The sequence below is a fragment of the Gavia stellata genome, chromosome 3 (assembly GCF_030936135.1).
Source record: "Gavia stellata isolate bGavSte3 chromosome 3, bGavSte3.hap2, whole genome shotgun sequence".
In the NCBI taxonomy this organism is placed as follows: Eukaryota; Metazoa; Chordata; class Aves; order Gaviiformes; family Gaviidae; genus Gavia; species Gavia stellata.
The window spans coordinates 82,047,613-82,073,445 of NC_082596.1; the positions used below are offsets into that span (position 1 = coordinate 82,047,613).

Genomic DNA, 25,833 nt, shown 5'->3' on the forward strand with positions numbered 1-25,833 from the left:
ATGTCCCAGCATTTCCACCATGCTCTAAAGATGCTCACAGGTCTATGGAAGAAATGCAGAGCTCAGGCAAATACTCATGCCCCAGCACAGCACGAAAGTGAGGTAATCCATGCTTTTCCTGCTTGGATAAAGCCTGAAGAGTTATTAAAGGCTTATCCAGGTGAACCATCTATTCTTGATTGAGAAATATGGGCTAAAGAGCAGGGAAACTCCAAGAAAAGAAGATGAGTAGGCAGTGCTAAACATCCAGAACTGTTTCTGGCTGGACAAAATGGATTAAGAAGTACAATCGAGGAATGCTGCCTTTGGATGCTCACTGGCATGGAGCATGAGTAGCATGAGAGCATCCAAAGGCAGCAAGCGAACACTTAAAGACAGAAAATTCTTTATTGTTCCTCTCCTTCCTCCACAGTAAATGGTGAAAGGAGAAGTGTTTGCAGGCTTGCAGCCATGGGGCCCAAGCCTTGGACTGGAGCAGGGAGAGCAGATTTCACCTTCAGCTCCTGAGGTGCCAACAAACAATATTTAGGTTATCCCCCAACCCCACTTTTCCAAATTTCCTTTATTGTTTTAAGCAAATGCTCCTGATCCAAGGATGATAATGAAGAAATAGCGTTTTAAAACTAATTTAAGAAAAATAGTGTAATAAAAGGTATAGAAAGGGAAATCAACATTCCAGTGAAAGGAAAAATGTTAGTCAGTAACTATTAAAGTTCCAGCAATTTTTTTTAAATCCATCTGTAACATGGAGCAACACTCAACAGAAGAGGAATCTGGCAGGGCAAATGGTTGTTTCTGCCTCTGAAATGAGAACTTGTGAGTATTTTCAGAGTGGGAGACTGGATTTAGTGAACTCGTAAGCTACAGCATTGGGATATATCTTCCTACAGTGTAATTAAGAAGCAATTAGTAGCCTTAGACTGTAGAGAAACCACTGGTCTCATTTAACTTAAAGTGATGAGTGAGGAGGGGAAAGGAAAGAATCTCTCAAAAGGCCCTTTGCTTACTCTTATTAAAAATCCTATATCTATGAAGTGATTTAATCATATCTGTGTAAGCTTTGCTTTTACATAGCACGGTCCATATCTTAATAGAGAAGGGATGCTTGTGTGGACCACCTGTTTCCTCTTCACAGTCACCGTGTTTCTACAGAAAGCACATTGATTGCATGATAAGTAATGTTAAATGCTTAGCAATCAAACACGACATTGGATTTGAAAAGAAGAGGCTGTGACTCTCCGAGGACTACCACTAAGACAAAGACCATGTATGGGTGGTACATCACAGTTTGAAAATCACCCTGCAATCTCCAGCACCCAAACAACTTGGAAGATGAGGAGAGAGGTAGCCATGTGACCTTTATAAATAGCTGTGTTACGCTCTATTTTTTTTTTTTCTTGTGACTTGGATATGGAGAAGCATACACAGCCTGTGTGACTTTGAAAACTTTAACGGAAATGAAACAGGAAGCCAGATCCTCTCAGAGCTTGTTGATCTGTGAAGACGAGCTGAGTCTGTAGAGAGTCATTTTCTACCCCCAGCAAAAGAAGTCAGGGGAGAGAAATCCAGCTGGGGGAATACTCTGGAGAGGAGATGCAGAGACGACATGACAGAAAGGCAAGTAAGAACAAAGACCAGTTCACTGAGCAAGAAAAACAGAGCAGAATTAGCCACTCAAAGAGGAGTGTTGGTAAGTTCGTAGAGTTGTGCTCTAAATTTTGACATATCACCCAGCTGGTGATCAGCTATAGGAAGCTCCTGTGCTGCAGATCATAGCTGCCTGGGCACTACTTTTATCTAGGCGTTGAACTATACCTGGCCTCAGTAGTAGTAATAAATGATGATAAATAGGGAAATGGTTCCTGCCTGTTAGTAACGGACTTGAAAAACTGAAGGGTGAAGCTCTCACTCGTTCTGCACCTACTTTTACTGCATCGGATGCTGTTGCCTTTGTCTCAGCAGACAATTTTTGCTCTCCTTTTGAATTGTTTATGTTCTTTGGGCTGTGGTTATAATCCTGCTGCTCACCTGCAGATGGGAGCAAGAGCACGGCACTTACTTCTGCAGTTGATTTGTGGGTTTAAGCAGGGACAGTTAAAATGTCTTCATACTTGCTTAGTGCGGCTTTCAGTATAAGCTTTTGCTGTAATTGCTGTGCAGTCTCGTGTGGGCACAAGCAGGAGGTAGTCGCAGTCATGCCTGCAGCTTGGAGATGCCATGACCTGCAGAAAAAACTGGAGGTTCATGTAATGGGCAAGTTCTTAATGCTCTCCTAAAGGAAGGAAATATCATAAATGCCCCTAAGCAGTAGGGGTTTGCCATCAGCACATAGCCTTGCCTAAGTATCATAAATATGTGCAAAATGGCATGACCAGAAAGTCTGGAGGAAGAGAATCAAACTTAGGCTGCTTCCAGTTGGAGCTCACTGAAGCTTTCCCCTTGTCCCCACGGAGCTGCTGCCTACTCGGGGGCAAAGCAGGGGAGGCATTACTTCTGCGGAAACATGTTGAATGCGTACTCTAAGTAAGGCCTTCTCTCGCTCCCAATATTGTTTTCCAAGATATTTTGGGGAAGTTCACACTTTCTGACATTTTCTGAACCCTTGCAGCAGCGTGTGTCCACTTCTGCACAGTCCGTAACAGAAACTGCCTTCCAGGTAGCTGCTGTCCCCTTTTTGCAGTTGATCCTGGCTCAGACCTAGACCTTGCTTGCTCTCCTTAGGATTATCCTAACTCTTGGTCAGCTAACAGGAATGGCATGAGCTCACCCCGACCAGTCCAACAGGGAGTGCAGGAGGCCTCTGTGTTTGTTACTTGGCTCAGTCTCACCAGAGCTGTCTGCATCCCAGACCAAGGAGGGGCTTGCAGAGGAGGTAGAGGCTGTCCGGTGTCAGCATCTTGCAAGGAGGAGAGGCAATATTCTCCTGCCAAAGCTCACCAATGGGAAAGGGTAGCAGAGAGCTCTCCGTAAGGTCCAGAAAGAGCTTGAGGAGGAAGAAAAGGCATATGGACAGTGTTCGTTAAAAAAATACGCCAAGAGCTTTCAAGTAAGCGATCGCCATGTGATTGATTGCCCCAGAGCTTATTCCCAGCAAGAGTGTGCATAGAGGGGCACAGGCTATTCTCTAGATTGCAGGGAAGCGCTGAATAAATGCCCCAAGATGTGAGCAGAAAGCCGGGAAGTGGGAAGGACACGCTGATACGGGCATTGATCTGCAGTGTTTGTACTATGCGTGTTTCATTCCTCTTCCCTTAATGAGTCAGCAACCAGATAAACATTAACTTTCAGGCCCGTCTACACAAAGAAATCCCCTATTAAACCCTAAGATTTTAACACAGGTTAGAGAGGGCAGAAAGAGGCAAATTCGGATTTGGCTGGAACGCTAAACCGTCAGGCGGCACTGATGCTGACCTGGCCAAGGCAAGAGGGAAGCTGGAAAGGGAAGCTGAAGCATGTGATAGCTGCAGGCACGACGTGGCTCAAACTAATCCCAGGTTCCTCGGAGCCCTCACAGGTGGACGACGGGTCAGCTATATCCTAACGGCATCTCTCTCAGCTGCGCCGTCTGAGAGGCAGCTATGTTAAGCCACAAACTGCATGTCCACACGGAAAGCACCAGCTAGCTGATGCTGCAGAGAGGCATAGAGCTGGCACTTAGAAACATGTTTTTTTCCAAAAGGGATTTTTCTGTGGAGCAGCACACAGTGCTGCACAACTGACAGCTTTAGACCTCTTAAGTCAACTATTTACTCTTGCTATTCTCAGCTGGTTTTTAAGGCTAGATTTTCTTTTACTTGGATAAGTGTGTTCGTGGCTTTCTGTATGCATACAAGTGAGCGCTGGGCACACCAATATTTAGCAGGTTTTGTCTGTTTCATTCCTTGCCCAGGTTAACTGAGATAGATGCAGGAAAAATCTGATAGTCATGCCAGACAGTACAAATCTCTTCATTCTTTCGTGAAAAGTGTTGATTTTCCAGCTCCAGCCATTTTAGTATCTTACAATATTTTAGGAAAAAGAAAAAAAATAAACCCTGTAAGTTTGTCCTGGCTCTGTGCTGGAGCAAACTGCTTGTAACTCCACAGAAGATTTAAGTCTGCGTCACTTGTTCAGACCATTACAATTCCCTTCCCTAGGGAGATGGAAGAAAATTGTTCTTTAATGTGTAACCGGAAAAGAAATCACCCTGGTCGGTGCAAATTCTCTACATACAGCTGGGACGAATTGCACCTAAAAGACTGCTGAAAGGAAAGGTACCTGGCAAGGGTGAATTTCTGTCTGGATGAATGCACTTCATCTTGTCAATGAGTGAATTAGGGAGGAAATCAACATTTAATGATGGGGGGAAAAAAACCCCCAACAACTCTGCAGTCGCTAAGCTGTGTTTACATTTCATGGCTCGATTTCAGATGGATGCTGATGATGCTGGTCTCCACTAAGGGAACTGCTACTATGAAATAACGTAGTGCGAAAAAAAGGCACAAACTGTGTCTAACTGCCGGCGGAGCTGCGGGGACTGCTGGGGAAATGGAGAACTCCACCCGTTTCGTAGGCTGAGGGCAGGCTGAGAGGTGGCTGACAAGGGTTAGCCTTCCTCCCCGAAACGGGGCCCGCCACCCCCACGCTGCCCGCCCTACCCCTCGGTCTCCGCACGCGGCCGGGAGGTCTCGGGCCTTCCCACCGGCCAGCAAAGCGGGAGCAACCCCCGCCCGCAGCCGGGGCGGAGCGCCGACGGGGGCTGCCGCTGGCGGGGGCGCCGGGCCGGGCCGGGCCGGGCCGGGCGGGGCGGGGAGGGGAGGGGAGGGAGGGCGGCCCCGCGGGCTCCCCGCCCCGGGCGGTGTCGGCGTTACGTTCGCAGCCGGGGTTTGATCCCCGGGGAGGCGCAGGCGGGGAGCGGCGAAGCGGGTGAGGCGCTGCGGGGCACTGGTGGGGTCCCCGCGGCCGCGGCGAGGGTTTGGGTTTATTTGTTGCTTCGTGATGTTTGAGTTCTGTTTTCCACTTGACTCTTTTGGGGGCCGTTTCCCCCAAGTGGCAGTACCCGGAAAGCTGCTCCGAAGGTCTCCGCGGCGGGAGGGCCGCGGCTGTGCCCGCCCCCCGCGATGCCGCTGCGGCGCAGCCAGGGGCGCGCCGGCCGTGGCGGGGCCGGAGGGCTGCGGGCGCGGCAGCGGCTCGGGGCTGTGCTTGGGCAGAGGGTGGCCGACAGGTCTTCTGGCAGGAGTTACCTCTGTTTGAGATGGGTTTGGGTTTTGCTTGGGAACGGGTGTGTTCTGGGTGCGCTGCGCTGTTACCGCTAAGGTACACGGAGATCTCACGGTTGTAAAACAGCCACACGTGCCCTTTGCACAACGGGTCTGTGTCTGGGGTTTTGCTGTTTGCTTTTTGGGGTTCTTTGGTTTGGGTTTGGGTTTGTCTTTTTTTGCTGTGTGGAATCTGAAATGAAACGTTGCAGACTGGCTTAGGAAAAAGGGGATCAGAAACCAGCATGTGATTCAAGAAGATCTTGGGAAGATGGATGTGCACCCCTTCCGATCTGCTTGCCAGGTGCTCGTAGCTCTCGGCTTTATGCATCCCTTAAAGCCACTATCAAGTGGTCTTCTAGACCGAAGATACCATGCCCTACCAGTTTGCTTTTCTGCTGTACGTTTTAGGATACGTTTCTGCTTTGATGGTTACTGGTCCAGCTCTCATTTTGCACTGCCTTTCTTACTAACCAACTGGTTTGCTTTTTGGAGGAGCTGTACAAATTGTATTCAGCTTATACTTTCATTTTCTGCAGTGGAGAAAGAATCAGATTTCTGTGGTGTTCACTAAGTGAGTTTTAAGCTATGTGGTGCTGGCTGCTCTGTTGCCAATATGTGCAAGTACAGTTATTCCCACTTCCGTCCTTTGGCCACTCTGGTTTCTGCAAGTGATGAAACAAAGAGGTAAAGTGTGGGAATCGGGAAGAAATGACCCATTTTGGTTTTAAGGTGCTAAAGAGAGTTGAGTTTGTATATTACAAAATTCGGTTTGCTGGAAAGTTTGGGTTTTTCCCCTGAACAATATAACTGATGGTTGGGCTATCTGCTACCTGATCGTATAAAATCATGTCAAAGTTTTGCCCCACCATAAGCGAGGGAAAACAGGAGACAAGGGTGTTACTGTCCACTTCTTGAGAAGGCTCCAGTGAAGGCAAACACGTTATAAAATACTCCAAAACTGCTGCAGGCTACTTCATGAATTTTCTAAGAAATTTTTAAATCATCAGCTTTTAGTTTCTTTCTTTTCAGCCTTATTCTTTGTAGCTTCTTCACATTTTTTCACTGCTGAGGAGTGATACTGTACATTTTTGGCATCCTCAGGATCCAGACCCCAGTGCTTGGGATTTCTCTGTAGCCTGTGTGGCAGTGCTGGAAGCTCCTGACAGAGAGAGGAGGTGTGTCTATAGCTCTTGTCCCCATGTCACTGGTGGTGACAGATGCCACTTACACCATGTGCCCGTGCAGAGGGACGTGGCTAGCAAGGCAACTTGTGCTGCCCAGACATTTCTTTCAACAAACATTTCTATGAGGAGGAGGGTGTGGACTGAGCAGAAGAGTTGTGTTGTCTTACTTTGAGCCACATCACGTTAAGGTGGAGGGCTAAAAACATGGGATGATGTGGCTGTATATGCTTAGTCTCTAGTCCTGTCGCTAGCTCTGCATGTGGTCTTGGGCAAGACCCTGCCTCAGAGTCCTTGTCCATAATATGTTGCTGAGATTTTCCAGATTTTTTTGAGTGTTTAGCATTTATGTTTCCAGGGCGGGGTGGTCATGTTGGGTGAATGGGGCTATGAAAGTGGGAAATGCATACCTTGGCATCAAACTAGTGCCTTGATATGATGTGGGGTGTGGGGGGATTTGACTGTCGTCAAGTCTGCCCTAGCATCTGTGCAACGGAGAAGCAGCATGGCAAAGTGCTTTTGGCACTGCCCACAGGTCAGCTGCCACCAGGCAAATGCTGCCAGGTTTTTAATTACTGAGTTTGTGCAAAAATCAGTCTTTCTGCAAACTTAAACACTTGTTTCACGTCTGTCTGGGTGACAAAGAGTCATCCCACTCTTTTCCCCCAGTTTTGCTCTCAGCACAGCTCCGTGCCGTGCGCGTGCCTGCTGCGTTTGTCCGGGAGCGACCTGCGGATGTGTTTGCTGTTCCTCAGTTCTGGTTTCATTTCATGTCACCTCCTGTGCACGAATTTCAGCTGTGACATGCTTGCCGAAGGCTGAGATCTTGAAAGCAAGGGATTTCATATCATTGTAGATCTCCAAGAATGACGCTGCTGAGTTCCAAGGGTAGAAACTGTCCAGTACTCTGTATTTCATTTTCTTAGTTTACAAGTGAAAATAAGTTGTGCCTCTGCCAAGTGCCAGCCCCTCAAGAAGAGCTCGATATGCAGGGTCACACTTAACCATATTTTACCGGGCTGCATAATTTGTATTTTATGTAGATCTTGCCATGTAACTGACCAGTTTTTCGGCAGTTCATGCAAATGCAGAGGTGTCAGGGAACCACGGTCTCTTGGTCCCTGTGACCGATGTCCGGAGCACTTCACTTGAAGCTTCTCTTGGCATCCAAATGTCTGTAACAACACCAAACGTGCATTAGCAATAATAATAATAATAATAATGTGTTTTTCCAAACAGAGAGCTTCCACACAGAAAATTCTGGGTTCTTGAATCACATTTTTATGAAATGTTTGTACTAGCTCTGACTTTGGTATTACACTGAGTGATAGGAACTGAAATTTAAGTTATCTTGATGCAGGCAGTTTTACCTTTCAATGTGCCTTTTTTGCTTAATATTTTAGGCAAGAAGTGCCTGGTAATGCACTCTCAAAAAAAGGCAGAGGACTCCCATGCATGTGAGCTAATTAAAACATGCCAGTTTGAAACTGTTGCCCTTTAAAAGATGAAGAGAGAGCAGGGTTTAAACACCCCAGCTGCTTCCATCCTAATAGCATTAGCTCGGCAGAATAAAGCTGAAGTTTTGACTTCCATCAGGCTGGACGTTGAGAGGCAGGGGGAGAGAGATGCAAGACCAATTTCTGCCATTTGCATTCAGACTGACGGCTTTGATATTTTGCTTTCTGTTGCCTTTCCCTTCTGCTTCTAATCTGGTTTGGAAAGAGGGAGGGAGACAAGTAAAACTGCTAAGCAAACAAGTAACACAGCTGGAATAACCTCTGCACATACCTAGTGGGAAAGCACAGGCTTTGTGATCTGACGCACCACCAGGAGATGTGAATTATTTGTGATTATTAATCATAAATTGTATGTGATTATTAATCCGTATGAAAAATACACAACTCTGCATGGTGCTTCACTGCATGCAGAGTCTGGTACGCTTTTGGAGAGGGTTGCGCTCTGAAGACAGACGTAAAATCTGTGTCGTGAGGGTACAGCAGTCAGACCCTGTATGGAGTGGGAATGACAAGCTACATGGATGCGACCTGGTCAAAGCGGGCTGGCTTGCAGAGCAGGGTCTTTACCTGACAGCAGATGTATGCACTGCCCGTAAGTATTAACAGCTGTGACTGACACTGCTTAGACAGTAGACAAGCTCAGATGAGTTGATTGTTTTGTTTGTCATGGGTCACTTGATGCTGCTGTTTTCCCAGCTGTCACTTGGGATACCTGTTTACCGACAGGTAGAAACTTAAAATTCCTTGCCTGTCCTGCAGTGCGTGCCTACCAAGTTGACTGGCATTTCTTGCTGCTCTCTCCTCTGGGCTACAGCACTTCAGCAAAGGACCCCTCGAGGTGTCAAACCACTGTTTAGGAATGAGCCAGCTGGTGACCACTGTGGGGCTGGGGACTCGCCTGGGGCCCTCCAAGGGGTGTTTTGTCCCAGGAGTGCTGCCGGTGGAGTCCGATAAGCAGCTTGTTGCTCGCATTGAGAGCTTTCCCATGCGGGTTTCTGTTGGCATTCCCTCTTCCTCGATCCAGCTGTCTTTCACCCCTCCTCACGTGCAGTTGGGGGGCTCCTCTGCTTTGCCACTTGCATCCCTCCTCTGGTGCCGACGTGGCGGTCGCTGCTGCGGGTCTTGCTGGAGTCGCAGAGCCCACCAGTCCCTTCCTTTGGGGGGACGGCGGCAGGCTGGAGAAGGTCCTGCTCCTCCTGGGTGGCACTGACCTGGCACCTGCGCTGCCGGCGTGGGGCGTGCACCCAGGCAGGGCCAGGGGTGCTTCCCGCGGGGGGCAGCCCTCGCTGCAGCCTGCGGGACCTCTGCCTGGAGAGACCCGAGCGATGCTGCCTGTGGTAGCACCCAGCCCCGTTAGCGCCTAATGACCGCGCATCCTTGGAGGGTTGGCTTGTAGGTACAATTCTTGTGCAAACAAGGTTTAAAAAAAAGGAGGAGGAAAATAATTCTTCTTGCTAAGTAAGACTTAGACTTTTTTTCCCATAACCAAAGCTTCAGTTATTTAGACAAATCAACAGAAAAACCTAAGGTGCTTACACCACTTAGCCTTTCAGATAGACTTAAGCGTACAAAGATGTTCAGGAGGAAAATACTTCCTTTACTGTGTCAGTTTGGATTCAGCACAGTAAAAAAAAAAAAAATTATAAAAGGCATTTTGAGAGCTGTGTTTGCAAATAGATAATCCAGAAACAAACATGAGCGGCATTAGGGATGACTCAACATGCAACTCAGCAACAGGCGTAATAAGAATCCTTAGCGTGGGCTTCCTTCAAATAATAGATTTAGTGCATTTACGTAAGTTCTGTTAGAAGTGTACAGGCATTAAATAGCAATTCTGAATGAGGACAGATTTTTTCCACATTGAAAAAAACAAATCATCACAGTAGCAGAAATTTCAGAGGCTCCTTCTTTAAAACGAGGTTATTTTATTTTTTCATTATTTTTTACTCATACTTAGGAATAAGAGCTTTAAAGAGATACTTGTTTTTTATGGCATGAAGTGCTTTTCATGTATTGCTCTGGACTGTAAATTCTCGGAAGGCTTGTGTCATGTTTTTTTCTTACATAAATGGAAGTGTAGCTGAGCTTTATTCATCTGAAGGTCCTGGATGAAGCACCCTGTGCCTTAAAAAGGAAGCTGAATTATACAGGAGATCAAGAACTGAACTTTCCTTTTGTTCTTGTAGGAATTTGGAGAGAGGAAAATGGCATGTGCAGGCTAGGGCATGCATTAATATCTTGAATATATAGATGAAATTGGTTTTGTAAAGGTAACTCTAATAGTGTATGTTTTAGATAATCATGCAATAGGTAAGAACGTATCATGCTTGTTGCTATGGTATCAGAATACGTAAGTGTCACAACTGGATAGATATGTTAACAGCAGCAGTTTGGGTCCTATTAATGATCAGCAAGTCCAAAGGAGGCTGCCAGCCTTTCTACTCTATTTGTCCTGAAAGATCTTTGCAGAAAGGGGACAAGGGCTGAGAGAGCACTTGGGACTCTTACGCAGGACAGCTATGTAAATAAAGCCTTTCTTGCAAGCGACGGGCCTCAGTGCTACCAAAACTATTCTGTTTTCTAGGTAATTGAGTGACTCTAGTTACAGTTTGGGGCTGGGATTCTGTTTTGTTGGTTTTTGGAGTTGAAGTTGAGATCTGATCAGCAGACATGGTTGAACTTTTGGTAAGTCACTGATGATTACCATCTTTGCCTGTAAATGGTTCTCTTTTTATTCTTATACCAAGGAGAGATCATCATCTCTAGTTGTTGTACTACAACAGGTGAAGAATGTTTGCTTAACAAGTTGACATTGCTTTGCTCTGTAAAGGACGGGTTTCGTAATGAAATAGTTATTGAATTAAGCAGCGTTTCCCACATATCATGTTTTGTGCTTGATCTGTTCTGTTTTCAGTAGTTTTTCATTTTTTTGGTGCGGCGCTGATAATAAACTGGGAAATCAAAGACTCTGTAATCACTTGGCGCTACTTAAAACAGCACGTTTCTCTCTTCTAAGCTGTTACGGGGCGTAATCTATTGTAGGCATTGAATTTTTATAATTAACAGCTCTTTGTCTCGGTCTTGGCTCAATCAGTTGAGGTGTATGTGCACATGTGTGCATCTGTGCATCATGATGCCTGCTCTATAAGTTTGCTTGTTTTCCCTTAAAGGAGGGGGTTAGCCTGTTTTATAGCACGCCTCGGTACTGATACTACATAGTTTGGAAAAATGTGATGTGCAGCTGCGAAGACAGCTCTGCAGGCACACACTGAATGCAGGCAGACTTGGACCTCCATGCCAAGCCTTGCATCCCTCAGTTGAGGCGTCTCTCTTCCTAGCTCTGGGTCCAAGAGGGGAGGAGAAGGGGGGGTACGAGCAGGCAGCAGGAGGGTTGGAACAGAGGGGTCCCAAATTCTGTTTCCCTCTTTGAAGGAGGGGATACCTGCTTTTCAGGAACTAGGAACAGAGTGTTGTGTGATGGGAGTATGAAACTTGGCCCCTTTATGGTAACGAGTACTGTGTCCTGCTTTCAGAACCAAAAAAGCTGTGAGGAGGAGTGTCCGGAAAAGAAGTCACACGGTCAGCTTTTAATTTTGGAAGACGCTCTGTTGTCTTCCTGATGGCCTTGTTACAGGAAGGGAGGGAAAAAGTAAAAAGGTGACTGTGCCATCAGACATGATGGAATATTGGATCGTGCTTCAGTGCTGCGTACAGTGCTGCCTGCTTGTTCCCGAGCTGAGCCCTTACATTTTGCATTTCATCAGTTATGCGTTTTTAAGGTGGCAGCCTCCAAAAAAGTTGTGAGGGAGTCAAATGTGGGGCTGATCTCTAGATACTCTTGAGTTACTTGTGAAAGAAGCAGATGTTGCAGATGTTGCTTGCTCATGTAAAAGCTTAAGGTTTGGCACTAGCAGGAAGCTGATGATGTGGCGTGAAAAGAAAACACGGTCTACTACTTGCACTGTAAGATAAACGCTGCTATCAGCTCCTACTTCAGCACTGTTCAACCTCTGTTCATGCAAATTTCTGCTTGGAGCTGTGTCAGAAGTCCCAGGGCTCTGTTCTCCCGTGTGGGAGAAGAATCAGGCCTCCCTGTCCCCGCGGTGATGCTCGCCGTCAGTCTTCAAAAAGATGTGAGCCCAGCAGCTGGTCGCAGCACCAACAGCTTGTCACTGTCTCCTGAGGAACAGGATGAATTGTGTCCGTATGCCAGGGAATGGATTGGGTTTAAAAATCCGTGGGTTTATTTTACTCCCCCCGCCACTGTGTTATTAATTTAATTGCACTTCGGTTTCTGAAGAATTTTGGAGGGGGCAGGGAGGGGGTGGAAAGATCTATTTTAAAATGCCCTCTTCTTTAATTCATGTCTTGTTCATGATGTATTTTTACCAGCGGCACTTTGCGATCCAACTGCCACTTCTAAATGTCATTTACTTGAATAAAAAAATGTAATTACATTTCTAAGTGTGACATAAGCACCGAAAGTAGTAACTGAATCACAAAGTGCTGTTTGAACAGCAGCTTTCCCACGACAGGAGGGAAGGTTTAAGAAGTCCAGGGTATGCTGTCATGCAAGTGTAGCAAAAATACTCAAAATCACTTGCTTGCAGGTTTTGCCATCTCCCATTAGGCTTTTTATTAGGGAAATACCTACTTATAAATCCCCCATATTAAATAAAAATGGATGAACAATATCTGGTTATCTCATGTTCTCTGACACTGATTTGTGGTTTTGATTGAAACCAGTAAGCCAGTGCTTCCCAGCGCTCCTTGAAGAATAGTTGCTCATGCACCTGTCAACCACATGTCTTGAAAGGGGGTTTGCTGGACTCCGGTAGGTTTTTTGCAGGATTAATACCATCAAAAGGTTTTTCAAAAGATTGATTGATTCAACTTAAAAGCTGATGCAAACCTCTCATCTTTTTGCCTGTAAAAGGGGTAAAGGAAGAAATTTTGCATTCATGTGTATTTCTGGTACTCAATAAAGCAAAGTATGTCATCAGAACAGATGGACCAGCTCTCACTTTTTAAAGTCCCAGTTTGTTCAAAATGAAAAGAGGGATCGTACAGTCATTTTAAGTAATGAAATGAAAGTCTGCTGTATCTTCCTTTTGATACCATATGTTTAAATTGCTGTTAATGAATTTCGTTTGAATCATCATTGGTTTTCATACAACAGCATGACGATGTAAATCCAGAATACCAACTGATCGATGGACTGAACCACATCTGTAAGCCTTCAGGTTCCATTCTAATTAGCAGAAGGTTCAGTTCTTTACAGTCTACTGAGGTTTTCCAATGCTGATGCCTTTATCCTAAAGAAGAGAGAGAAGAAATTGCGGTGGCTTGATTATGCCAGGACTGTCATCTGTTACTAATTCTCAGTTGTTGCTCTCTAGGTAGCAATTTGGGTGCTTATTAAGAATGTGCCTATTGGTGTCCATCAGCAGTAAGCATGTGTGTGTGTGCCGTAGGTGGGAGTGTCCCGCTGTTTCCATGAGCTATGCCATTTACTAACCTTACAGCTGATGTTTTGCCGTCTGTTACTTGGCACCAGTAATAAATGCTTCCTGCAGCTTCAGATTTTTGGTCTTTTTGGTTGCGCATGAATGCGTGTCTTGCTTTTTCCTGCTCGGCGTGTGCAGGCGTAACCCCCGGTCGTGCCAGGTACGCACACGTTAGTGCAGCACACACGTAGAAGCTGACAGAAGACCTGTCCGTTGGCTTGTATCAAAAGCGTTCACAGCAGTACAGGTTTTCTGTAAATGGGAACTAGCACCCCAAAAGCTTCTCCAATTACCTCTTTAAAGTTTATTAACACCTTTTTGTTTACAGCTCTTAACCTGCCTTTTGTTCGTGGGAGAGACGAGGTGTGGGTCTTGCCTCTGGACAACTTGCATTTGACATCCTGCAATAAAACTTCTTCAAACAACAGAATATTGGAAAAGGCCAGATATCAGCAGTGCTCTGTATACATGCAACAGGGCTTGTAAAAATGTATGCGTGGCTGTTTAACTCGTTGCCAAGGTTGGGATTCATATGTAACTCTTCGACTGGATAGTTGTCCACGGTGCGGGGGCTTAAATTCCTTGGAAAACTTAGGCCCCTCTCAAATTTCCTGTTAAAGCCAGGAGGGGCAGAAGTTCAACTGAGATAAAACTATGCTGAATGAGTAATTCCTTTTGTGGGCTCTCTAGAGAAGGATCTTTTCAGCCTTCTCTGGGGATGCTTTTATAAGAAGTTGAGTTCTCTTAAAGTTAATAATAGAGCAGCTGTTGATCATAAAGTCTGGGAATTTCCTATACTCAAATTGCAGCCAGAGGATAAATTTCTCACTTAGGGAGCAGATACTGCCTTTGTCAACTATTCGGTCTCCAGGCCGTCTCTCAAGTCTAGGTTTTCTTATCAACAAAAGACAACCAAAACCTTCCCTAACCCTGCCTGTAATGCCAAGAGAGCAACAGAAACTTGTTCCGGTTTATGTCTGTGAAGAACAGTAAGAGCACACCCCCTTTGTGATGATCTCCTGAGCTTTCTACCAACCCCCCCGGGGAAGAGCTTTCTCCTGAGTTTTAAACTGACCCTAAACTTGCCCAGATTGAGCAGGAACATTCTTTTAATTCCCCTGGCAGTCATATGATGCTTCGTGAGCTAATATTGCCTTATACGGCCCGTTTGTAGACTACAACTCCCAGGAACCCCTGGTCTTTAAGACTTTGACTTTGTGACAAAGTAGTGACGGTACAGGTCTCTGGATCAGCACATCCTCAAGCAAATTTTTTTATTTATTTTGTTGTTGAATAGTTGCTTTGCTATCAGTTTTCCATTGTAACTATATATCTAGCCTGCACTGTGTGGAGCAAAGCTTGGAAATGTGAACCACATGCACCCAAAACCCTAGAAATTTCAAAAATTGAGTCAGTAAATATACTGCGCCTTTTCCATTTCATGTTTTGTGTTTCATTTGGAGTGGTATCGTACTTGGATGATTTTTCTTTTTGTAAGAAAACAAATGAAAACAAGTATTGCCCAATAGTGACAAGATTTTTTCCTTTCTCTTTTTATCCCTATTTTAGGAAGGCATGAGGTGCGGTCCTGGACGACAGCTACCAAGCAATCCTTGTGTCTCGTGTGGCAAAAACTGAAAGTGCAGCTAATGCTAAGCATGTCTTTCCTCGTTGCTGTTTTTTGGTATTGCAGAAGGCTATACAGCTTTTTAGCACAGCTACTGAAACGGTAGGTTTTTGTTACGCAGACTTTAATCTTCCATGCTGTTGCTCATTTCAGTAAATATTGACCTTTGACAACTCCTCTTTGACACCTGTTTTATCATTTGGATTTCAGGTGGAGCAACTACCTTCAAAGAAAACTCATAAGTAATCTTTTTGTTGTCATTCTGTATTCCTTAATCCCCACCACCACCGCTACCCTTCAGATGCAGAGCAGCAGAAGGTAACTAATCTGTGAATTAATCTCGATTTAGGGAATCTCAGTGTGCTGACAGAAGTTGATCTACTTGGTTACAGCGCGAGAGAATGGAAAGGAGAAACAAAGCAGGCCAAACATATGAGGGAGGTAAGAGTTAAATTTTAATCTCTGCATGAGGACGGGGAGAAGTACCACCAGGGGAAGGAATAGCACTCCCAATGCAAGCAGCTGCCGCAGCTACCAGAGCCTACTCCACCAGAAGGCTAAATAGAAAGCAAAAGGGACAGTGTGAACATGGATCTACATAAAGGCTAGAGTAGAGCAGGTCAAAATGTACATCAGGCTTTAGTCTTGCATCTTCTCCGAATTCCCCCCTGTAGCACCAATGAGCCACACAGTAGCTTTAACAGGAAAAAACATCCCCAGTGCTACAGCCTAATTAACTTGGTCTTAGACGCTGTCTCTTGGCCAGCCTTTGATTTAAGGTTAAAAACTCTCATTCCAGGGAGGAATGGAACACCACACCCATTTCTCTTCCAAGCTCTGAAGGTCTATGTGACAGCAGCCAGCGCTCGGCAGCCTCCCCAGCAGCCGCCGAGGACCCCTGTCCGGCTGCATCAGCTGCAGCTGGGGGCAGGAGCTCACATCTGACTGTGCCAGGTTAGGTGGTGCTCAGCGGGCAAGGAGCCGGCTTGCTGGATGGTGGCCATCCCCTGCCTTCGCTCAGCGTCCATCTGCACCAGCTCTGCGGCCCCGGCCGCACGACGCTGCCGGGGCGCTCCCTGGCCAAGGCACTTCCGCGCCAGCATCTTCCCCTGTGCGAGGCGCGGCAAGCAGGACACACGCAGTTGAACTATGTACGGCAATTCCTGCTACCTCATACCACACGTAGCTAGCGCTAACAAGCTATCAATCTCACAGTTAATGCTCTCGTCATCCTCAGCACCCCAATCAGCCACTGAGAGGTGGCTGTAGACAGCCCTGGGCTGCGTGGGGAGGTGGCAGCCTCCGCTGCTTGTCGGCGTCAGCTAATCCTCAGTGCTGCTCTTTTCCATTTCTCTTCTTTTTTTATTTCTGTGGGTTTTACTCCTTTCCACGTAAGGTTTTTTTGTGGGTTTGTTTTTTTTTTTCTTTTCTTTTTTTTCCTTCTTGTATCTTTGAGCTGCTAGCTGTGACCATTTTAATAATTATTCCTCTCCCCGGCTTTTTATTTCTCTTACCTTACATCATTTTACCTGAAATAGTTTCTCACAGCTTAGTAAGTTTTTTTCATAACTGTAAGTCAAGGTGACAGAGTTGTGCTGCAGCAAACCAGGCTTTGGGTCATGGATAGCTGAGCTCCTGAGCCAAGGACCTCCTAAATTCATGGTTCACTACTTCTAGGTACACTGTTTTCTGTCAGCTCACCAACGTGTTTTTCAGTTGTGTACATTGTGTGTACGTGCCTACACCTGACAGGCAGAAACAGCAGCTGCGCTTCCCACAAAAAACATATGTTCTTGCACATGCAATGGGCTGCTGGCAGCTGTATCTTGGTGGCCATCAGTGGAGGCAGCGTGGCAGGGGGCATGGCGGGAGCAGCGGTGCCCTCTGAAGGGCCCTGACCAGTGCTTGAAGTTGGAGCAGCACTGCAGTTGGAGCAACACTACAGTACCCTAACTTGGGACAGGGATGGGCCTCCGGGAGCAAGACGTCTTTTATGGCGCTCTGTTTCAACTGTGTTAAGCCTTAGTCACCAAGGTATGCTCAAAGACCATGGGCTGGATCTTTACTTTTCCCATAAAACTTCTAGCTAAAGTAGCTATACTGATGTAGTAGTATCTGTTAAAGCAAGCTTAGACTCAAATCCAGCCAATCATCTAACTGTGACATTATATCCTAGTGTCCTCATGGTGTGGCATTTCAGACTGGCACAGGACAAATGTAGCACCAGGTCCATATTTCTGATTACCTGATGATGGTGGGAACATTGTCCATATGCTGAGAGAGATCAAAAAGGCAGAGGGAGCAGGAGATGCAATAGTAATGAGAGACACCAGCTAGCCATCTGCACTGGCACCAGCTGTGGGGTTGAACTTCAAGGTGGTGCCAATGACTGTTTCATAGATCAGCTTTTCAGGGAGCCTTTAGGAAAGGAAGCAACGCTTGCCTTGGTCCTGAGAGTGCACAGGATCTGCCTCGAAATGTTGTTTTCTAATTTCTGTTGCTGTTCTCTGGAACAGGAGACGGCATGTACTTGTATTCAACATCCTTGCAAGAACAACAAAGCAAAAAAACCTATTACAATTGTATCAGTCTTCAGAAAGGGAAACGACATAAAAACAAGGAAGTATGTTAAAAAGAAGCTAAAAGACAGCTGAGAGACATGAGTATTTATGGTCAGGGTATTTGACGTATATATAGCTTTAGGTCATGGTATTGGAATCACAGAGCAAATGCATACCAAGAAGGACTTAAGAAAGGTTAAAAGGAAGCTGATAAGGCTAAACAGCAGCATACGGGAAAAAAAGAAGATAATTTTCAAAAAGCTGGAGTTGCGTCCAGATGATGAACAGAGAAAGGATCCTACTTTGCCACGTTAAATGCAGGAACACAGCAATGCCAAAAGTGCCCAGAACAACACACAACAAGGCCAAAAGTGGTTTGGAGGAACAGGTAACAAAAGATAGCAAAACTTTTGACAAATTTGCAAACACGTACTGGGCAACAAGCCTTTCAGAAAATCCATGAGCCTTCTAGATGATCAGAGCAGAAAAGGAGATCAGAGCAGCCAGTGGACAGCTGGTTATATCAGGTAGAAGTTATGACAGTAAGGAGAACATTTTAGGATGAGGTCTCATGAGATCCTGAACCAGCCTAACCTGCCTGCTGTCCCCAAAAGGGGCAGTCCCTCGCTTGTCTTGTCTCTCCCTTTTTCTCGCCTCATTCTAGCCTAATCAGTCTCTCTCCCTCTTTTGTGCTGGCTCTTACATCTTCTGTTGGATGTGGCTCACCAAGATGGTGAGCTGATAGAGCAGGTCATCCCAAAGGAACCTTCTGTGAGCCACCTGAGCTTGCTGAAGCAGCAGGAAGCTCCACCAGCAGGATGGATTCAGTAGCCTTACTGTCACAGCCAGTGCAAAGTAGGAGTAGGGGAGACTGTGCGGCTGAGAATTGGTGTTGGGATGGGGTGAGGAAGCAACTGAGATGAAAGAGGACCAGGAGTTGAGACCATCTTCCTGCCCGCTTCAGGAAGCAAACTAAGAGTGGTGCAGCAGCCTGTGGAACTGTAGAGTCCTCTTTCTAACTCTCTGCCAGTTTATGGCTCTGAATTGTCTCAACAAGGGCTCACATGAGAGCCAGAGGTAATGCAGAGGAAACACAGGGAGTGTGTAGCTGGAAGAAGGGCCATCCACTTCAGCACAGAGCTGCCAGGTCTGCTCAGCCTCAGGTCACCGTTGCACGATGGATTCAGGTCAATGTAAGGAGATGTTTCTGCCAAAAGGCGTTTTCTCCAGACGCCTTTTCCTGCCGTTTTGCTGCTCCATCCCATGTGTCAGCATGAGTTGTGAAGTGGTTGAGGTTAAAGCTATAATGGCAAAGAAGGCTTCGCTGACCTGCTCCGATTTGGTTGACCATGTGAATGTTTACGCTAGCAACAGTGCAGAAACTGGAGCAAGTCGCTGAGTTTGGAGAGAATGCAGAATCACTCTTAAGGGGCAGTGCCAGTTTAAGGTGTTTACAAAAACCATGTGTTGGAACATTTTTGTGTATATAAAACTTGAAAATATACTCTCTCATTCCCCTAGCTCCCTCTTACGAGTAGTTTGGAATTCGACTCCAATCAACATAGGGGTTGTCCAAGATTTAAAATTTTTATAGCTAAATTTTTTTTGGTCTTTTTCTAGGCATATGAAGAATTGTTTTGGAGCTGTCATATCAAATACCTGCGACAAGTCAGGAGGGACAACTATTGTGTACTAAGAGCGGTGCTTTTTCAGATATTCAGCCAAGGCATTCCTTTTCCATCATGGATGAAGGAGAGAGATATATTGAAGGTAAAATTCATTTCCTAAATGAACGTGATCCAAGTAACCTTGCACTGCAGAAGGAAGCTTTGTTCAATGTGAAAACTGACATGTCTGCTATGGAAGTAGAGGAGAATCTTTCTTAGAGTTTACAGAGAAGTTTTTCAAACTCTTTGAACTACACTTAATTGAGAAAGTGTCCCAGATCTAAACATACCAATGTGAACATGAGTCTAAATGGTTTAAAAAAAAAAAAAAAAAAAAAAGTGGATAGATAAATGTTACTGCTGCCCTGCTGGATGTCACTCCCTTAACATGAAAGGATATTTGAATCCTCCTCATCCACATCCGTGCAAAGTCCAGTGGCTCACTTGGGAGTTGCTGAGCATGTTGCTGGAGCTGCCGGAATCGTACCCTGGGCTCCAGGAGCTCTGGCAGGAGACAGCAGCAAGGAGGTGGGGAGCTCCAGCTGCTGCCTGTGGGGGCACGTGTGCAAACTGGAAGGTGTCTGTAATCCTAAATACCCCACTAAATCTGGATGTATCCAGCTTTTCCAGAGTGTGGGTTATATATTTTGCTGAGAGTGTATTTTCTTCTTTTTTGGCTGGCCCTGTTTTAAGTTTCTTAAGGACTTGGCAGTCAAATGTAGCCTCCTTCTTAACATTTGAGTTGTTCTGAGGCCCGTTTTTTTTGTTGTTTGAACTGTACAATCAGAGGATAGAACCACATAATAAATTAAAATGTGCGCAGACAAGTTTATATAAGTTTGTATTCTACTTCTTCTTATGGTTATGATTAGCTTTTTTTTTTTTTTTCCTTCTGCCCCCAGCTCCCTGAAAAGCTTTTGTATTCTCAAGGTTGCAACTGGATTCAGCAATACAGTTTTGGGCCAGAAAGATATACAGGTCCCAATGCCTTTGGTAAATTGCGCAAGTGTATGGAGACATTAAAGACAAATGTGAGTATTTAGGAAATGGTTGGTGGGAATAAAAGCACTGAGAAATGGGTTGAGACAGAGTTAGGGAACTGCGCCTTGTTACATATTTCTGTGGCAGTCAGCCTCCCTCCCCGGTTCAGGGAGCTGAGCTGCTGGGAAGGCGTCACCTTTCCTGCAGGGGAATCCAGCTTTCCGGGATCCACTAGGCTAAGTACTCGGGGTGCCCCTGCAAGTTAGGGAGGCCATCCTCCCCATAGCTGCTACTGTGCGGCTAGTTGCCCTTGCCATCACGTGGCTCCTGCAGTATCTCATCATTTTGATTAAAAATAACAACATGCTGTATGAGATCCTCCTGGATTCCCTTCCCAAATGGGAGGGAACAAACAAACAGTGCATTTTCCTCTTGAACTATTGTCTTTCCTTTTCTCCCATCTCCATGAAATGTTTTATTTATCCAGTTTTACTACAATTTCTCTCTGTAAGCTGAAGCACTTGATTTTAAAGACCTGTCAACCCCACTGCCCCATCTGCTCAGCGTAGCCAGATTGCCTGCATTCCCAACCAGGATTATAACTCTTACTTACATATTTAAAACTTGGGGAGTTTTAGTAGCCCCAAGGCCTTCTGAAACAGAGATGAAAAATCGGCCTGACAAGACCTCGCACCTTCCTTGAGCTCCTCTGGGGTTTCTGCATGTCTGCAGTTGCGTGAGCTCTGGACTGTTCCTATTTGCTTTGCCACAAGCTGTCCCTAGCACACGACCGCCCTCTCCTCCCCATCTTCCTCCTGCCGCGCAGTTGCTTTGTGTGCTGTCCTGGGTCACAGCCATCAAGTGGGGACTGGTTTTTGCTGGACTCCAGGGTTTTGGTCAATTAGGTTGAAACGCTTCTCTGAAGGCATCCATTATCCAGTATATCAGACCTTAAACTGTCATTTTTAATTCTACAATACATCATGGTTCTGGGTTGTTCTACCGCAGCCACGACAGCTTATTTTACTGGTACACATTTAAGCTAGTACCTTTTATGTGGCCCTGTGTATATGAGCCACAACTCTGCAGTTTTAAATGCTATTATCAGTGATAGTAATTGTTACTTAAAGAAAAACAACAAACCACAAATAGACTTATTTAGCTCTAGAAACAAAGCATTAGTAATAAAAAGAAGGAATTAAAATAGAGATCTGGTCCTTGTCCCTTGCCTGCATCCTTGCTGTGCCACAGTGACAACTGCCCGTCTTCTTGAGATGTGCCTGGTGGTTCTTGTTATCCGTGCAGTTATCATTTTGTTGTGGTCACTCTTTGCAATTGCCAATGTTGGGTTGCTAGGCTTTTATTTTTATCTTGTTGTAGTTCTTTTAAGTTGATGTTAGTCCCTTCGCATGAAACATTTAAACTGGATGTTTGTACAGAAAAAAGTTTCAAGTCAGCACAGTGAACAAATCCACACAATTAACAAATTGTTGCAGAGCAGCTGTACGATGTATTATGCCGTTATTGGGCATGAGGTCTAGCTCCCAACTTAATTTTCTTTTTATAAAGGTGCTGTTTGGCCAGTGAGATGGATTTTTGCCTATTTTCATGAACAGGGTTCTCTGCTGCCTTTCCGAGCTCCCTTGTCGTCTCGTGGGCTGCTGCCTGCAGATGCTGTTGTGCCTGGGCCGTGTTGGTCAATAGGTGCTTTACACTTAGGACAGGCTTTTCTCTTCGGTAGTAGAGGTCCTCTAGCAAAGGGACATTATTGGTTCACCCACTTGGTCTCATTTTTAACCTGTAAGGAAAGTCTTCAGGAATGCATGAGGAGATGGGGGGGGTGTGTGTGTGTGTGTCTGTTTCTCGATTTAGTATTCATGGATAAGTTAGATTTTTTTTTTTTTCAGTTGCAATTCACAGTTTATGGCCACTTCAACATATAAATGATACAAGCACAGAATTAACTGAAATTCATTTGAATCCCAGTCATTGAGCATCATCTCTTATTGTGGTCCTAAAAAACCTCTCAGTTCCAGATGACTCTTTTTAGCCACTGTGTTCGGAACTGGGTGATTTAAGCATTTTGATTTGGTACCCAGTCCAACATTGTCTCCTGGATGGCCCATTTTCTGGGTGTGAGCACTGGCTTTTGACCCCTCTAGAGCAACAGAGAGCCCAGGAACTCTCGTTATCAACCATGAGCAGAACGAGAAATTCCTACCCCATTCATGTCCCATGCATGTCTTTGTAATGTCCCTTCTTGTGCAGCCAACTTATGTGGACCTCATGAAGCAGAACACACTAAAGACATACAAATGTGTACAGTTCATAACACCATTCTGGCTTGTCCAGTTTGAATAGGTTCCTTTTAATTGACACACTTCTGAATTGGGCCCAGCTTCTAAAAAATTCAGGCTAGGACAACTTTAATGTAAAGGGTACTATAGAGGTAAATCACTGAATTTTGGAAGCTGTAAGTTAAAAACAGGTCAGGAGTCATCACTTAATCTAACCTTCGCTTATGGCTTAGTGTGTATGTCAGATGCATCCACACAGATTTCCTGTAACTTTCTGAGGTCCTTTTGGTGGTTACACTCCTTTCAGACTCTTTACTGACAGCGATACCTGGATTTTCTACAGTGGTGATGGGTGGCTTTTGTATAGGGGAATTACATTTGCTTTCTCATAGACTATCATTAGCGTCCAGATGCTTGGAGCTGTCTGTAGCAAGTAAGTTCAGCTGGATAAATGGAAACTGAAATGTGTAAGGCTTCAAATTTCATTGCGGATCTGAAAGAGCCGCCTGCTTATTTGCACCACCATTTGGCCACAATAATGGGATGGTACAGACTGGCAATTGTTCCTGTTTTGGAATCTTCCGTATTAAATAGAATTCTTAATAATTTGATTAATATTCTTCTGTGTGCTTTCCAGTGGACTGAAATAAGTGCTACTAAGGATCATGAAGAAAGAGGAAACATGTGTAATACACTCTTTTCTGATGAGAGCAAGGAGCACAAACTATATGAGGCCATAAAATTCATCATGCTCTATGAAGTTGTCGAAGCCTATGAGCAGATAAAGAACAGGGAAGAACCCATACACAACCTTTTTAGCCTTCTCCTTGCTCGTGATTCTTCGTCTGACCCTTTGAGTTTCATGATGAATCATCTGAACCACATAGGTGACTCTATTTGCCTAGACCAGGTAACGATATAAATGAAAAATGAATCATAAAACTTACTCCATCTCTGATGTGATTAGGTGAATACATCATACATCATCCGTGATAGCTGGCCCATTTTTTTCTTTGGGATGTGGGGAAGTGGACTGAGGATAGTCATTAATCTTCCAGGAAAAAACTAGTAAAGCAAAATGGGGTGGCCACTTTTCTTGCTGCGCCAGAAATAAATACTGTAAGCTATCAGTGAGACATAGTTTAGAACAATGATACCTTTGATAAGTAAAATAATTTTAGATTATGCAGATTTGACCTGTTTCGCTTTTCCTGTCTGTTCCACCATGCCAAACCCTCTATCATCACTCTATTTTTCCCCCTCTTTGGTTCCCATTAGATCTGATGTGTGTTAAAGAGTAGGTAATGAGAACTCTATTAATTGTTCACCTTTATGTGTTAAGATTTTTTTTTCGATTTTATATTTAGTGAGGAGCTATTTACTGACACCTAAGCTCCACGCTGCCACTCTGCAAATAGTTTCACTTCCCAATGGGTGAAATTATTTTTTATAACCAGTTGCAGTTATCAAGTCAACTGTTACATGTTGCAGTCACCTTCAGCAGCAGTTTGATTACAACTGGACAAGTTCTGCTCTGTCTGGCTATGCCCAAGGATATAAGCTTTTTCTGAAGCATTTTTCCAGATTAAGCAATCCTTTGCAAGAAGTGTCAATGAAGATGCCATTTCTCAAGTTTCATATACATGAAGTACAAGGAATTTTTTTCCTTTTACTATTTTATTTCCCTCATGTAGCAAGTGATCACAAGGTGGCAGGCTTCCCATTTTTCAAGGTGTATCAATCTTTTAATAATAGCTAGTCCCTTCTTGCTCCCCACTGAGCTGTGCGAGCTGGCTTCGGGAGCAGGTTATGTATTGTGTCAGGTGGAAGAGGGATGTTGCCAAAGTGTCAACCATTAACCAGAATATCCTCTACGTGCAGAAGAGCAGTGGAAGGACTGTTGGCACATTAAGAATACCCTCAAACTTTTAGTTTTCTTACTCCACTTACAAATGGGCCCCTTTTATTCCTTGTCTACTGTTTTGAAGCTAGATGACTTGCCTTGATTTGGATTATCTTCGGGTTAGTCTTCTAAGTCTAGAATAAATGTCTTACAGACTTCTTTCATCTTTAGGTTGAACTGTTTCTTCTTGGATACTTACTTGAAGTAAAGATAAGAGTTTACAGACTGCATAGATTTAATACTGAGGAATTTCAAGTAAACTATCCAGATGAATACCGAAGGGAATGGAATGAGATTTCTCTCCTGACCGAGGATGACCGCTACTATCACATCCCCCTTTTCAGAACATGAAGGACCAGTGACTTTTTTTCCTGTGTGTAATATAGTGAGTGACCAGTTCCAGTGAATTAGGTTTCTAATTGGCAGCAGTAGGATTTTGAGAATGCTCGTTAATGATTACAAAATGATTCATGGCTTTATTGTGTAAACATTTTGCTTTCCCATTGCAGCTCAATTCACCATCAGCCAGCCATAAAACCTGTAAAATATATTGCTATACTGTCTGGGGGAAAAAATGTCATATTTTAGGGTTGTCAGACAAAAAAGATTCGACTGCAGGACAAAGAATGCAAAGGTAATGCTGGGTTTTCCATTGCTAGCCTAAGGGTTTACTCTGGCATCTCTGGATGGGTTAAACTCAAGTTCCTAAAGCAATTACTGCCTTTCCCTCATCTGTCTCTGGCCAGGGAGGACGAGTCACAAAAGGAGGAGCTCCTGGGGTCCCGCAGTTGATACTCCAGGCTATTAAACTTGCATTGGCTTGGGGCTACCTGGGATGGGAGGATATAAACTGGGGCCTCTGCATAGCTGCTTCAAATCCCGTTTGGCTTCCCCCGTTGCCGGACCGCCTCTCTCCAGGGATGGGCAGAGCAAGCAGCTGCAGGCTGTACTTAGTTCAGACACGTGAAATTAAGCTGTCTGCACTCAGCGCTGGTATCTGAAGGTGAAGAAGTGTTACCCAGGGGGAAAAAAACCAACACACACACACAAGAATACTGTGGCAGATGAACGGAAGATCTACTTTATAACGGAGGAAAGTACATAAGCTTTCTCAAAGCTAAAAAGGGCAGTATTAATTAATAAGAAACATGCAATAGAGTTAGACCCAGTAGCTGCCTATGGTTATTGTCAACTTGTAAATCCTTTAAGGGCTGATTTCAACATTAACTGCCAAGATTTCATTTGCAGTTCATCTGAGGAAGCTGTGCACATTCACAAACACTGCATTTTCAGAAAATATTGATTTTCTATGCATTATGTGAATTTAGCAGTGTGTATACATGTTTTATCCT

At 44.8% G+C, this 25,833-nt stretch overlaps 1 protein-coding gene across 2 annotated transcripts; it reads left to right on the forward strand.

Annotated features, from left to right (window-relative positions):
* The first annotated feature begins 1,593 nt into the window (after positions 1-1,593).
* Positions 1,594-25,254, forward strand: OTULINL (OTU deubiquitinase with linear linkage specificity like). Of its 2 annotated transcripts, none has more exons than XM_059815411.1 (8): positions 1,594-1,694; positions 15,019-15,174; positions 15,283-15,314; positions 15,422-15,513; positions 19,254-19,403; positions 20,203-20,331; positions 23,216-23,488; positions 24,653-25,254. In XM_059815411.1, the coding sequence occupies exons 1-8, from the start codon at positions 1,594-1,596 to the stop codon at positions 24,830-24,832; spliced, it is 1,113 nt and encodes a 370-aa protein (XP_059671394.1). In that variant the 3' UTR covers positions 24,833-25,254. The 2 variants fall into 2 exon arrangements, with proteins under 2 accessions (XP_059671394.1, XP_059671393.1); XM_059815410.1 differs by having other exon boundaries at positions 1,594-1,690; positions 15,015-15,174.
* Positions 25,255-25,833: the final 579 nt, after the last annotated feature.

What these genes read in the sequence shown, in the direction of transcription:
- OTULINL (XM_059815411.1), top strand. Translation starts at nt 1,594, where the DNA reads ATGCAGAGACGACATGACAGAAAGGCAAGTAAGAACAAAGACCAGTTC. An exon ending in CCTTCAAAGAAAACTCATAA is followed by an intron (nt 15,315 to 15,421) that starts GTAATCTTTTTG and finishes ATCTCGATTTAG; the next exon opens with GGAATCTCAGTGTGCTGACA. An exon ending in AGGAGAGAGATATATTGAAG is followed by an intron (nt 19,404 to 20,202) that starts GTAAAATTCATT and finishes TTCTGCCCCCAG; the next exon opens with CTCCCTGAAAAGCTTTTGTA.